The following is a 14,517-nucleotide window of genomic DNA, read 5'->3' as shown; positions in this document are numbered from 1 at the left end:
AGCAGTTTGCTCCCAGAAGAAAATAGAATGTAATCTCTAGTCTTTCTTCTCACCGACCTTGGTTATTAGAGCTCTGTGTGACTGATGTTTCCCATCTTCCAGGGGTACCCGCTGTGGTTGTGACCATCGTCCTGGCTATATCCCCGAATAACTATGGCCTTGGATCCTATGGGAAATTCCCCAATGGCTCACCTGATGACTTGTGAGTACAAAGCCCCTGAGGGAATGTTAAGTGAACTGGAAAACAGAATAATCCAACAAAGTGGAGTATGTAATCAGCATATCGACTCTGACTCTCATCCTAATAAAATCCAGTCACATTTACAGCAGTCTTCGCAATTATGTATGTAATGAGATAAGCTAGTTGGAAATGCCACGCTATTACTTTTCTTGTTAAAGATTTATTCATTTATTTATTCATGAAAGACAGAGAGAGAGAGAGAGAGAGGCAGAGACATAGGCAGAGGGAGAAGCAGGCTCCCTGTGGGGAGCCTGATGCAGGACTCGATCCCAGGACCCTGGTATCACGACTTGAGACAAAGGCAGATGCTCACACCGAGCCACCCAGGTGCTCCATCACACAACTACTTAAGTATTAAAAAAAGTAATTGGAGGTATTTTGAAAATATTTTTTAAGTGTCTGATAAACATGAAATGCCAGCTACATTATATTAGTAAAGACTCATAGATAGGATTTTAAGGGGATAAAATCCTGAATGTTTTGTTTTCTTTCTTTCCTTCTTTTTTTTAGTCCTGATTGTTTTCAAGGAATATTTTTAAAGTACTTCTAATCACCAAGTGTCCTAAAATAAACTCTTAGGTTTTTTTCTCCCCTTAGAACCTTAAGTGGGTATTGGAGAACAGCTGGTTTTATATTTTTTTATATCTCTTGTACTTTTAGGAAATGTTTCAGTAAAACGATATAGATTCATTGTATCATTTTGAACCATATTTCAGCACTGTAATATGTTCCCCATTGTTTTCCCCCCACATTCCAGTTGCTGGATCAACAGCAATGCTGTATTCTATATTACAGTTGTGGGATATTTCTGTGTGATCTTTTTGCTGAATGTCAGCATGTTCATTGTGGTCCTGGTTCAGCTCTGTCGAATTAAAAAGAAGAAACAACTGGGAGCCCAGCGGAAAACCAGTATTCAAGACCTCAGGAGCGTTGCCGGCCTTACATTTTTACTGGGCATTACTTGGGGTTTTGCCTTCTTTGCCTGGGGACCAGTTAACGTCACTTTCATGTATCTCTTTGCAATCTTTAACACATTGCAAGGTAAGCTCTACAGCACGATCCATGGACCAATGATCCCAGTGGAACTAAAAATGTCTGGAAGTTAGAGTATCTGCAAAGTGGCCTATTTTGTAGCTTCAGACTTACTTGTTGACAACCCAATTCACCTTTGAAAGCCTTGGAAGAAATGGGTGCTTTTTTTCCTCCTTATCCATATTGTCTCCTCAGAGAGAACATATTGAAGGGGACCTGCCAGGAGCTCGTTATGGGAGTCAGTCTTCCTTCACTTGGTTCCCTGCCCCTCTTTTTGGTTGTAAATCTTACTGAGGTAGAAAGTGCATACTGAAAAGTGAACCTAACCATAAAGGTCCCTGTGATGTCTGGCCACGCCCACCTTCTAGGTCTGTTTGTTGACTTCACATTTACCATCATCTTCACATCAAACAGCCAAGTGGCCACAGCCTGGCCCAGCGGCTCACCCCGAGAAGTTACTGTGCTGGGCAAACCCGTGGGATGGGGGCGGGGCGGGGGCGGGCTCTGTGCAGCCTCTTCACTGTTTTCCATTTGTTCTCCAAGCCTAGCTGCAGTCATTTCCCAACCCATCAAGTTATGTTGTTTAGAAAAGCAAATTACTAAAGATCAGCGTTATAAAAGACTTGTCAGCTGCAATTAATTTGTATTGGAAGTACTTTGACATTAAATGCTAAGTGGGTGAACGATAATTCATGTCCCTTGGTTTCCTTTTATTTCAAATCCTTTGTTGGGATGCCTCCCTTTTTAATTCATTCTGCTTGTTTTCATCTTTTTCTTCCTGTTGCTTTCAACTCCCCTAGAGTCCTCCCATAGTTCTGTCAGGTGGTAGATCATTTTGCTGGTTTTCAAAGAAATCCTAACCTGAGACTGAATTTTAGCTCTCTGTTCTTATTTGGAGGAAGCCAGTCAATACGCTTGCTGGTCACATGCAGTTTGTTAAGTTTTTTTAAAAAGATTTTATTTATTTAGAGATTTATTGATTTATTATTTGAGAGTAGGTAGGGGTGCAGGGGATGAGAGAGAAGAGAAGTGGAGCCCGATGCAGGCTCCATCTCAACCCTGAGATCAAGGCCTGAGCTGAAATCAAGAGTCAATGCTTAACCAACTGAGCCATCCAGGCGCCCTTGTTAATTTTAACTTACAATGTATCAGTTCCTGATGTGGTATATCCAGGTGTTAATACTACATAGCATTAAGTAGAAAAGTTTTATTTGCCATAATAGCATGCTAAAAGAGAAAAAAATAATATGCCTAAATCACAGTAATCACAAACACAAAAGCAAGGTACCTATCCTCATATATTTATTGTGGAAACCAAACCTGCCTCTCTGCCTTCATTTCCCCAGAATGTATTCTCATTAGAATATGAATAAATGAAAGGAATGCACTATTTCATCTATAAAAAGGAACTAATGCCTAATTCTCAGGGCTTTAGGGTTGAGTAAAGGAAAGATGGGTTTAGGTTCTGATTTGGGACTTAGGCCCATTTTGATCTCCTGCATACTTGTCGTTTCTCCCCGTATGCAACCAAGGGGGGCTACCCAAGGGTGGCAAATAAACAAAGGTGTATAGTAGTCAGGAGAGCAGTTTTTAGGACATTGTACTGTACTAGAAGCAAACCTAATATTTAAAAGGAAGATTTTAAAGTAGATCCATTGGGGTTTCAGGAGAGGGAGAATTCAGAAATTCATTCATTCAGCAAATAGTTATTGGCAAATGCCTTGAGGGGCCCTGTGCCGCACGACCAGGAAGACTGTGGGTGGGAGGCAGAACCCAAGTGCCTCCTCAGGTCTGTGTGTTACTCTCTTCGTGGAGAATTTCCTCGAACAGATTAGAGGGAGGCTGGAAGGCAGGCAAGGACATCACTGCGGGGTACCAGGCTTGGGAGGAAGAGGGAAGGGCCCAGGCAAGGGACTCTGCCATGGGCTGGAGAGGAGGAGCCAGGAATCTGAGACAGAAGAGGATGTGGCACTTGACAGAACATGAAAATGGATCATAAATATATGGAAGGGTGGGGAAGTAGGAGTCTAGATCTGAGCTGGCATCCTGAGTGGATGGCTTGTACTTCCAAAGATAGGGAGTGCCAAGGATGGGAAGTGAGAGGAGAGACAGTTTAATTTTGGAAATAGGGAGTTATCAATCCTTTTATAAGTGTTTGTTTTTTTTTAATCTTACAAAGAGAGTCCCTTCAGGGTGCCTTTCAATAGCCAACTTTCGTAGGACTTTAGTTTTTTTTTTTTTTTCAATTTGCAAAATTTACCTTTGCCTATAGCTGCCAAAGATTTTATCTTTTGTGCACTATAGCTGCCAAAGATTTTATCTTTTGTGCAAAGGAAGCTCATGACATTCAGGTCTTAGTTTGGAACTAACTATGTTACGGATTTTTCTTTCCTCTGTAGGTTTTTTCATATTCGTCTTTTACTGTGTAGCAAAAGAGAACGTCAGAAAGCAATGGAGACGGTATCTTTGTTGTGGAAAGTTACGGCTGGCTGAAAATTCTGGTAAAGAGTTACCTTTTTCTCCTCTTTAAATCTTGAGGGAAAGACACAAAGTTAAGATCTAAAGCAATCAATGCCAAAAGGCTGTCCCATCTGGAAATCAGTGAATGGATCCCAATTGTAAATGTTGGGGGGGGGGGACACCTAGTGAAATAAAAAATAATTGCTCATATCTGGGAACTTTGTGAGCCAAGAGGATTAACGGGCTCATTGCTGTTTAAATGAAACAAGAATGAAATTTTAGAATTTCTTTCCTTTTGAGCTAAGGTTTTCCATTTGCCTGGAATAATTTTTCATATTTGCCTTCATGACCTCTTGAGACTTGTCTTGACCTGAGGGGTAGGGGTAGGGGTGAAAGAGATGCTGGGATTATGGAGAGCACGTGCTGTGATGAGCACCAGGTGTTGTGTGGACGTACTGAATCCCTATGGTGCACACCTGATACTCATAGTACACTGTTAACTAATTGTAATTAAAATAAAAACAATTTTAAAATTCTAGAATTCTTTAATAAAACATTAATTCTTATTTAAAAAAGTCTTGGCTCAACCTTTTTACCATAGGTCCTGATTGTCTGCTGCTATTTGTTACTGGGCCAGACTTTGTATATAAGCTTCAGCATACCTTTCGTTATTTTGAAGTTATTTTCAGGTGTGCCCTGCTGAGTTGTAGAGCAAATTGCTGATTTTCAAGAAAATAAGAAAAATGAAGTACTGTTTGAAAACATTAATTCCTCTTCCATGAATACCACCCCTGAATACAGCCTTTGCAGTATGGCAAAGATCTGGTTGCCTGAGATATTCACTCAGAAAATGGCAGTACCTATATTATAGTTCAGTCGTTTAAAGTCATTTAAGAACCACCAGTCACCACAACACAGTTGTCTTGTTCTTGTTAAGACAGCCCTTGGCTCTGGAGTACTGCCTAACTCAGTGGGTATTTATAGACACAATCAAACGAGCATGGCCTTTAATCCAAGAGAATATAGGTTACTTTTAACCCAGTGTTCCTTTAAAGGACAAAATATATGTAGTGTTAAATGAAAAGACATTTTCTCGCACCAATGTGTGAAATGTGTGACTTCTTTTGTAAGAAGTGGAAGTGGGATCTGGAAGCAGTTGCCAGAACGAGTTCCACTGTGATCTGTCTCTTGCATTGAGCTTCAACATTCCGCCCTGTTTTTCTGAAATGCTTATTCTGCTGTAGACTGGAGTAAAACTGCTACTAATGGTTTAAAGAAGCAGACTGTAAACCAAGGAGTGTCCAGCTCTTCGAATTCCTTACAGTCAAACAGTAATTCCACGCACTCCACCACGCTGCTGGTGAATAGCGATTGCTCAGGCCTTGCGAGCGGGAATGGTACGTATCTCTCAACATAGCACTTCTCAAGCTAGTGTTTATTGTACTAAAGTAGTTTTATCCTTTCATCGCATTTTTGCTAAGCAAAGGGGAAAAATTACATATGACTAGTGGATCAAAATGTGGCTCCCTTATAGAAGAGAAAGCTTATTAATCCAAATTTATTCATTTTAGAGCAAATAACAGAACTTTTTTTTTTAAGATTTAGCTTTTTCACGATGGAACTTAATGATGACCTAAAAGTGTTCACGTTGCTAATCCTGATTTAAGTACTGCCCAAACACCTTAGTGCTGTCCTCCTGCTGTGCAAGCAGAACCTAAAATAGTTAAGACCATATTGATTTTTTAATACATCTACAATCATACATATTTTCAATACTTTTAAACCTTCCTATTTTTTGTTTGTCATGTTTGTTCATTCTTTTCCATAGCATGGCTGCCTTGTGGCAGTGCCCAGATCCCCATTATTATGTTAAATACTGCCAAGATGAATTGTGACCATTACTGGTGACCATGTATGTCACCAATAGGTGAACAGATTATTGCTGCAGCGCCTTCTTATGCTAATTCTGACATTTCCAGCTAAAACATCCATTACATTTTCTTTCTTTCATACAATTAGGCTGTCCATTACTCATAAAAGCTTATGTGTTTCATTGTTCTTTGGCTTCTTAATACATCTTTTGCATTTTCATAAAAGCTTACATTTCTGCTCCTCTACTTTCTCCTTCCCGGAGAATTTGCCTTTATTCGTCATTTTAGGATATTGGTTATTTTCATGATGAATTCAAATAAATTTGTGAGAAGGTTCATATACCTGTCAAATAGTTTTCCAACCTCCTAAAGATGGAAGGTCCTGCTGGTTTATACAGAATGTAAAAATACAATAGAATGCCTCCAAATCGAAGTTTCTCAACCTCGGCACAATTGACACTTGGAGCTAGGCTATTCTTTGTGGTGGGGTGGGGTAGCTGTCCTGTGCAGTTGGGGACATTTAGCAACATCCCTAGTTTCCACCAACTAGATACCAGTAGCATCTACCCACTCTGCCCCCAGTTGTAACAACCAAAAATTGTCTTTAGACATTGTGAAATGTCCCCTGAGGGCTAAAATCACCCATCTCCCCTTCATTGAGAACCATTGCTGTAGAAGATGAGAAACACCTACTATCTGGCTTTAGCTCCTTACCGTAGATGCCAGGATAAGAGCTCTGGGTTCTAGGACAAATGGCTCTATCGAGAATCACTCAATGTAAGGAAACAGAGTAGAGGTAGTAGCAATCAAGACTGGTTGAGAAGTTAACATGAGAAAGCAAGCTGATTTCACATCAGAGGTGTGAGGTAAGCCACTGTGAATCCTCAGAATCACAACATATCAGAAAGCCTGTTGGCTTGGACAGAAATGTTTGGAGCTCTTAAAGCCAGATTTTTCCATATTCTAGAAACAACTCAGAGATGAAGCCTCCCTTGCCTAGCCTGTGTTGCCATGCTTTGGGGAATCATATTTGACTGAGGCAACACTTTTCTTTTCTGAAGCAACATTTTGCACAGCTGTTTGACATGGCTGATTTGACATAGCTGATTTTGATGGCCGACAGTAAGGGTGGGGGTACATTTTCGGCCACCCAAATGGCCAAGTTTTAAATACATGCTCATCAGATAGACATCCCCAACTCCTCAGGCTGCACACTTAGGATCTGGGATGGATGAGGGATGGGCTAGGCAATTCCAATAAAGAAGCTGGAAGTTTAGTGTTTTATTATACCAGGTCAAATTGTCCCTGCACCAAAATGTCCTTAAACCAAAATGCCTAAATCAGGACAGCTGTCTCAGTCATATGTCCTATTTGGGCTGTGTTAACCATATCCATCACCTAGTTGGTGTGAACGCTACATATTTGGTTATGCCTTGGAGGCTTGGGTGCCAGCAGCCATCTCACTTGGCTCATGGGGCCACAAACTCACAGTCTGAAAGAAATGTCACATATTGACTCCATCAGTTCTGAGCTGCATAACTTTGTACAAAGCACTTGATTTCTGAAAACTTAGTTTCATCGTCTGTGAAATGGGGATAATAATAGCACTCAACAAGTAGTATAATAAATGAGATAGTACTTATAATGTTCTCAGTACTGTTAATCATTATTCCTTTGATTATAGCATCAACTGAAAAAATGGGCTTATTATTCAGCTTTCTTTTTTAAAGATTTGTTTTAAACAGAGAGGAAGTGTGCATAAGTGGGAGGGACAGAGAGAGGGAGAGAGAATCTCAAGCCAACTCTGCACTGAGTGTGGAGCCTGACACAGGGCCCCATCTCATGACTCTGAGATCATGGGTCGAGAACTAAGAGTCAAAACGGAGAGTTGGTCACTCAATCGATGACACCACCCAGGCACCCTGTTAGTCAGCATTCTAGATTGCCTTCCAGTTGTATGATGGCCAGGAGGATGGTGCCAAGTAGCCAGAGGGTCTCAGCAGCTGTGGCTCCATCCTACTGGCATACACACAGTTCAGGGCCTGTTTGTGGTGTGGAAGGCCTAGGTCCAAACTTTGATGTCTCTAGAATGCCCAGCTCCACCTGGCCTGGGCTCTGAGGTTGTAATTGGTGGTTTCCTTGTGGGTGTCATTCCTGTCCTGATTTAGTCAGAGGGGCCGATTTAGTCTACCGGAGACGTTTTTTTCTTGGCCATGACTGTTGTTGCTCTGGGTTTGTCTGGTACAAAGTCTTATTTTATAGGATTCTTAAGGAACCAAAAACCTGGTAAGGGAACATATTGGGGATCTCTGTTAAGCTTAATCTTTTGGGGGAGACCAGAATATTATATTGGGTTATACTACACATAAGCTGCTACTCGATAATACAATCAACTAGAGTTAGGAAGTGGGCCTTTTCAAATCAAATATATTGTTTTGCTTCATATTTTGATCATTTCATTAAAAAATTTGCCATAGAGAACTGGTTTCTGGTACATTCTCCAGTTTGTTTTGCTTACTTTGAGCAGCTTTAGGGAAGGAATGAAAAGTAAAACATGACAATATATCATAACTATATTAAAAAACATGTACTGCGTGAACCTACTTCAGAATAAAATGATGTTTAACTGTTGATTTATTTGATTGCTTTCTGTGGATACTCCATGACACCAAGTTTGTCTTTCCTTATACAGGGAATGCTTCTACCGAGAAGAATGGTGTTTCTTTCATTGTTCAGAATGGAGATGTGTGCCTTCATGATTTCACTGGAAAGCAGCACATGTTTAATGAGAAAGAAGATTCCTGCCATGGTAAAAGCCGTATCGCTCTCAGAAGGACTTCAAAGCGGGGAAGCTTACACTTTATTGAGCAAATGTGATTCCTTTTTTCTAAAAATCAAAGCATGATGCTTGACGGTGTGAAAATGTCCAATTTTACCTTTTACACAATGTGAGATGTATGAAAATCAACTAATTTTATACTCAGCAACCTCTGGAGGAGCCTATGCTGATTGAGGGCAATGGTTATTAGAAGAGGAAACCAAGACATTATACATGGTTTTTAGACATTTGCCATTTGGTTTTTTTATCCTTCATTTAAAAAGTAGATTGGGTTTAAACAACACAGTAAGAATAAGTCTCATTTAAAAATCAAAGTAGTTCACTTCTAGCCGCATTTTAAAGAGGCTAAGTCATATTTGATTACGTCCTATAAGGTAACTGTTGACTTCAGCCTGTTGGTGAGTTTAGTTGTGCCTGCCTTTGTTGTAAATAAGCTAAATTTTAGTGACGCACATGTCAGATGCCTTCTACATTTTTTGTATTTATTTTCTACTGTGTAAATTGATTTCTTTGTGGAATCGTGGTTGTGTTATTGCGTCTAATGTGATAATTCAGAAAATCCTTGCTGGTTCAGTGAATTCTACAGCTCCTTTTGGAGATTATATGGGATGTGAAATATAGATGCTTCACTGAAATCAAGAAATAACGATGCCAGCCAGACTGGAGAAATGTAAGCAGACAGTGCCACAGTGAGCTCATATGGGGCCTTGAGCGAGTTGGAAAGAGGTGCCCTCCACTGGGCAGACAAGGCTCCGAGGGTTTATGGTTTGGCAGACAAAGTGGGGGCCATATTTTAGCTCCATTCATCACTTGGGTACACCCTCATGCAGGGCACCATGTGTACAACCACGCACAGCATCCAATACCAATACCCCTCTCCTGACCTCATCCCTGATCACCAGATTATGAAATCTGCACCAAGATGATTAACTTAGTACCTTGGCCCCGGAGAGGGATAGAACTGTAATCTAGACCATCTGTCAAGAAAATTGTGAATGTGGACGAGATACATACACTGCCACTTCTCAGATCCCCAGAGCCTTTCAGAAAAGGGGAATAGAGTAGGATTCATTTTTAAAGGAGATGTATATGAGGTTAAAAAAAATCATATTGCTGTTCTTTAAAGGGCAACTGCATAGTACATTAGTTGCTATGACTGGTACATTCTGGCCCAGCCAGAGCTATAATTATTTTTTAAAAGGTGTCAAGTCTTGAAGAATGTGTAGTGACAAGGGGGAGCAGCTGCTGGGAACTATCCTGCAATGCTATTGTTGCCATATGTATCAAACCCTGACTGCTCCTAGTTGTAAAGGGTTTATCTTGCTTCCCACCTATTGCTGCCTGAGCAATGCCTCAAGTGTGTCCTGAATAGGAACCTTGCAAAACCCTGTAGTTAGGTCTTTCACGATGGTTCCCTTGCATATATTTCAAGTGAATGTTGTATCCCCGACTAACCACAGTAATAATATAATACACCTCTGTGAGTGCTGATTTGCCTTTGCAATATTTCTTCTGATTTATTTAATTTTCTTGTATTTATGTTAAAAATCAACAAAAATGTTCAAATCACCAAAATAAATTTGTAGTTCAGTCCTTTGAGTTTGAAAGTTTTCACTGAAAAGGCGCCTGTGATCTTTCCCTGGGGGCGTGGCATGGGAGTGGCCTGATTAAGATGAATGTGATGGTGACATCTTCTGACAGACAGCAGACACACAGTGACTGTGAGGCTAGAGCAAGGTGCCTCCTCAAGAGATCAGTTTCTGAGATCTCTTCCTCATTTTCCCCTTACACTCTTCCAAGATTCCCTCTTTATTAACACATGTTGCCATTGGCCTACACAGCCCCACATTTGCATTCCCCCCTCCATGTCTCTGTGTCCTCAGGAAAGGATTAGGACTTTCTGGGGGAGCTGATTATTATGGGGGAGGCCCAACTTGGGGAAGCTGGCCTTGATTTGTAAGAGGTCTCTGAGATGTTATGCTCAGCTGCCTCAGAGATCTTGAGGATTAAATTGATGAGGAAGGGGGTGAGATACTTGAGATTTGGGTATGAGATCTCAGAGACCAAGACTCCTGGAGATGATGTAGTCAAAGTGTACCCCAAAGGATGCACAGTGTCCAGTGTTGTTTAGATCCTGTCCATGCCCTCTCATTTGTCCTATTGTGTTTTGTGTCTGGGCTCCGGTACCTTTTTTTTTTTTTTTTTTGAGGGCTGTGGTCCTTAAGCCAAATTCTCGTCTGTTTTTTTCACTTCTTGCAGATAAGGGGCAGGACAGAGAGAATGTTCCTGAGAAGCATCCTTCTTTGAGTTTAAAATTGGTCTCACAGGGGATCCATGGGTGGCTCAGCGGTTTAGCACCTGCTTTCAGCCCAGAGTGTGATCCTGGAGTCCCCATACCGAGTCCCGCATCAGGCTCCCTGCATGGAGCCTGCTTCTCTCTCTGCCTGTGTCTCTCATGAATAAATAAATGAACTCTTTAAAAAAACAATTGGTCTCACAATCTGAGACTCCACTGAAGGAGACAGAAATGCTAGTATGAGGAGGCAAGGAGCATCACAGCAGTGACCAGTATTTGACGAAGAATTTTCTCAGAACATTTGAGAAGTTTTTCCCAAAAACACACTGAAATCATTAATCCCACAGAGTAACTCTGAGCTTCAGTGAGCAGCATCAGGACTGTTCTCAGCAAAAATGGTGAAATGGCTTCATTTGGGATACTGGGTTGTATCTAATGAGGTCACCTAGAAAGCAGATTAGTTTGAAGGCCATTTTGGCAAAGGGCTAATTTACTGAATGAACAATTTACTGAATGGACAAGTGTGTAATCATTTTTTTCTCCATTTCTCCATTTTAAGGACTATTCAGTTTGTCTCTGCCTCAGCTCCAACTGATGCTGTTAGAGTCTGAAGGACAGGAAGAAGGAAAGACCAGATGGACATAAAAACATAATCTTTAATGGGCAGAATTCTTGTCAGTAGATTCTTTTTCTTTTTTCTAGGTACAGCATCAAAATGTTGGGGCACACAAAATTGAATACATTCTTCCAGAACATGTTCTTTTAAATATATCTATAGATTCTTCACTGAGAAGAAATCTTACATTTCCTGGTATCTCTACTCTTTACCTCTTAGTCTCAAACCAGCTACAGGAATCTGGAACAGAGACAAATTGTACATTCTTTAAAATATTGCAATGAAAATTATCTCTGGTCCACAAAGATTTGTCATGGAAATAACAAAATTTGGCAAATTGGTTCTTTTCAGAAAATTCATTCAGAATGGACCATCTCCTTTGTATCAGAGATGGAATGCTTTTATTTAGAGTAAAAAAATTGAGCCTTCCAGAAGAAACACTGGATGGTTTCTACCTTGGACACAGACATGTGGCTCTCTGGGAAAACTTCATTGGCCTAAGCCCCTGTGGTAGGACAATGAGGCAGACCCTCTGGATGAGGTCAGAGGAGTCTTATGTGGGTGGTACTACCCTGGAGTCCAGTTTTGGGCTTTCATGTTTACAAAGATCATGAATTGGTTTCAGAAACAATAACATATCCCATCATGTTCCATATCTGAATTTTTTTTTTAAGGTTTTATGTATTTATACAAGAGAGACAGAGAGGCAGAGGCATAGGCAGAGGGAGGAGCAGGTTCCCTGCAGGGAGCCTGACGTGGGACTCTATCCCAGGACCCTGGGATCATGACCTAAGCCAAAGGCAGACACTCAACCACTGAGCCACCCAGGTGCCCCCCATATCTGATTCTTGACAAATATTTGAGAAATGACTTGGAGACAGGTTTCTATTGGATCACAGCCAGAGAAAGGCTTCATGGATATGGAAACCAAGATACGGAAGTTTTGTATCTTAGGGACATAGGCCACTAAGATAGGAGTCTGACTTTTATATAGCACAGCTTATGGACCAAAATTTGCATGGAAATTTAAAAGCTAAAAAGTAGTAGCTTTCATTCTTGGTTTTATCCTTGAATTTCAAGCTTATGGAAAAAAATATAGCTTATTTGATAATATTTATTAAAGCATAGACCAAAGCTTAAGAATGTGGGCTAGCTATACACCAACAGAGGTGTATGTTGGATAGAAGAATTCACTAAGAATGAGATAAACTGAAAATGTTTCTATACTGAATGGAAATGCCAGGTAATGAGCAAAGGTTATCAGTTATTTCCCACTCTGGTTGCAAAATACATTCTTGAAGAAGCATTCAGGGTGAACAAAAACAGTAATGAAGCAATGATCCCAGCTTTTTGATGCAGAGTATATGAGCTCTAATAAGAGTACATATTCTGATTCCAAAAGAGACTTAATGGTGATAACTTATTGTCTAATTTTATTTACCCCTAGACCATTGCAAATTCTGCATGCAGGCACATCACATGGATTGCTACATTATTTAGGAGCCAAGAGTAAGAAAAAAGTATGTGAGATGATAAAGGGTTTGGTGCTTTAGTTGAGTGACATAGATTTATGGTATGGAATTTATAAAGTGAATTCGGTTAAGGGGACCCAGTTAGCAAGACTGATTTTCTTTCATTCATTTGACACTGAGTTACAACTATATGTTCAACACTGTTCCAGACACAGCAGGAGGGTTGTGAGGTATGGCTGATTGTATACTTCCGGAGTTGGGGAAGGTAAGGAAAAGGGGAGGTTTTCAAAAGAACTTTCATATGCTAAAGAGGACAAGATATTGGAGGCCTTGCCATGGACAAGTGAAGGTTATTTTTCCCTGTAGCAAGGCATTAAGACAATTGGGAGCTTCCTGGAGGAAGCCAGGCGTATCCCACCTGGGAGGGGGTGGTGGTTTGCAGGGTGTCAGATTGTGGTTTGTCTTCAGCTAGCCTTTTGGTCCCTCATCACCACCCTGAGATCACCACTGGAGCAGAAACCTAGAGTCAATCTCAGCCCCTAACTGACTGAGGCACCCAGGCGCCCCTCAAAGACTGAATGAGTATACAATCCAGTTAGAAAAGCATGCTTCATCTGAAAACAAAAATAACAACACTGTCCGATGTTAAATGAAAACAGCTATGATTTATGATCTTTTTTTATGAGCCAGGCATGATGCTAAGTGCTTTACATTCATCCCCTTGATGTTAGCCACCCTAGGAGGTAGGTGCTATTATCCCCATTTTACAGATGAGATTGAATTTCAAACAGCTGTGATGACATGCTAACGCTCACAACACTTGTCAGTGGCAGAACCCTGATTGGAATCCGAAACCTAAGTTCTTACAAACAAATTGTATGGAAATACAGAGAATGGGGAGGGCTTTTAGGAGTGAAGAACTGAGTTGGCCCTTAAAGTATAGGCTTCAAAATATATAAATCAATTATTAACCAAAGTGAAGAAATACTTAGATAATAATACACTTATACTTGGTGACTTCAATCTAGCTCTTTCTATACTCGATAGGTCTTCTAAGCAAAACATCTCCAAAGAAACGAGAGCTTTAAATGATACACTGGACCAGATGGATTTCACAGATATCTACAGAACTTTACATCCAAACTCAACCGAATACACATTCTTCTCAAGCGCACATGGAACTTTCTCCAGAATAGACCACATATTGGGTCACAAATCGGGTCTGAACCGATACCAAAAGATTGGGATTGTCCCCTGCATATTCTCGGACCATAATGCCTTGAAATTAGAACTAAATCACAACAAGAAGTTTGGAAGGACCTCAAACACATGGAGGTTAAGGACCATCCTGCTAAAAGATAAAAGGGTCAACCAGGAAATTAAGGAAGAATTAAAAAGATTCATGGAAACTAATGAGAATGAAGATACAACCGTTCAAAATCTTTGGGATGCAGCAAAAGCAGTCCTAAGGGGGAAATACATCGCAATACAAGCATCCATTCAAAAACTGGAAAGAACTCAAATACAAAAGCTAACCTTACACATAAAGGAGCTAGAGAAAAAACAGCAAATAGATCCTACACCCAAGAGAAGAAGGGAGTTAATAAAGATTCGAGCAGAACTCAATGAAATCGAGACCAGAAGAACTGTGGAACAGATCAACAGAACCAGGAGTTGGTTCTTTGAAAGA

General features: G+C 40.5%; 1 protein-coding gene across 4 annotated transcripts in view; it reads left to right on the top strand.

The window, feature by feature from the left end:
- Window positions 1-10,042, top strand: part of ADGRG2 (adhesion G protein-coupled receptor G2) — a 129,896-nt gene extending 119,854 nt beyond the window's left edge. For all 4 annotated transcript variants that reach the window (XM_025438029.3, XM_025438027.3, XM_025438022.3 and 1 more), the window contains 5 exons: window positions 103-202; window positions 999-1,282; window positions 3,673-3,774; window positions 4,978-5,130; window positions 8,297-10,042. In XM_025438029.3, coding sequence (XP_025293814.1) covers window positions 103-202; window positions 999-1,282; window positions 3,673-3,774; window positions 4,978-5,130; window positions 8,297-8,481 — 824 coding nt within the window. In that variant the 3' untranslated portion in view covers window positions 8,482-10,042. The remainder of the gene's footprint in view (window positions 1-102; window positions 203-998; window positions 1,283-3,672; window positions 3,775-4,977; window positions 5,131-8,296) is intronic.
- The last annotated feature ends 4,475 nt before the right edge of the window (window positions 10,043-14,517 follow it).

Source organism: Canis lupus, chromosome X (genome assembly GCF_003254725.2).
Source record: "Canis lupus dingo isolate Sandy chromosome X, ASM325472v2, whole genome shotgun sequence".
Taxonomy (NCBI): domain Eukaryota; kingdom Metazoa; phylum Chordata; class Mammalia; order Carnivora; family Canidae; genus Canis; species Canis lupus.
Note: the sequence above shows the minus strand (reverse complement) of the source record. Positions and strands in the feature narration are given on the sequence as shown.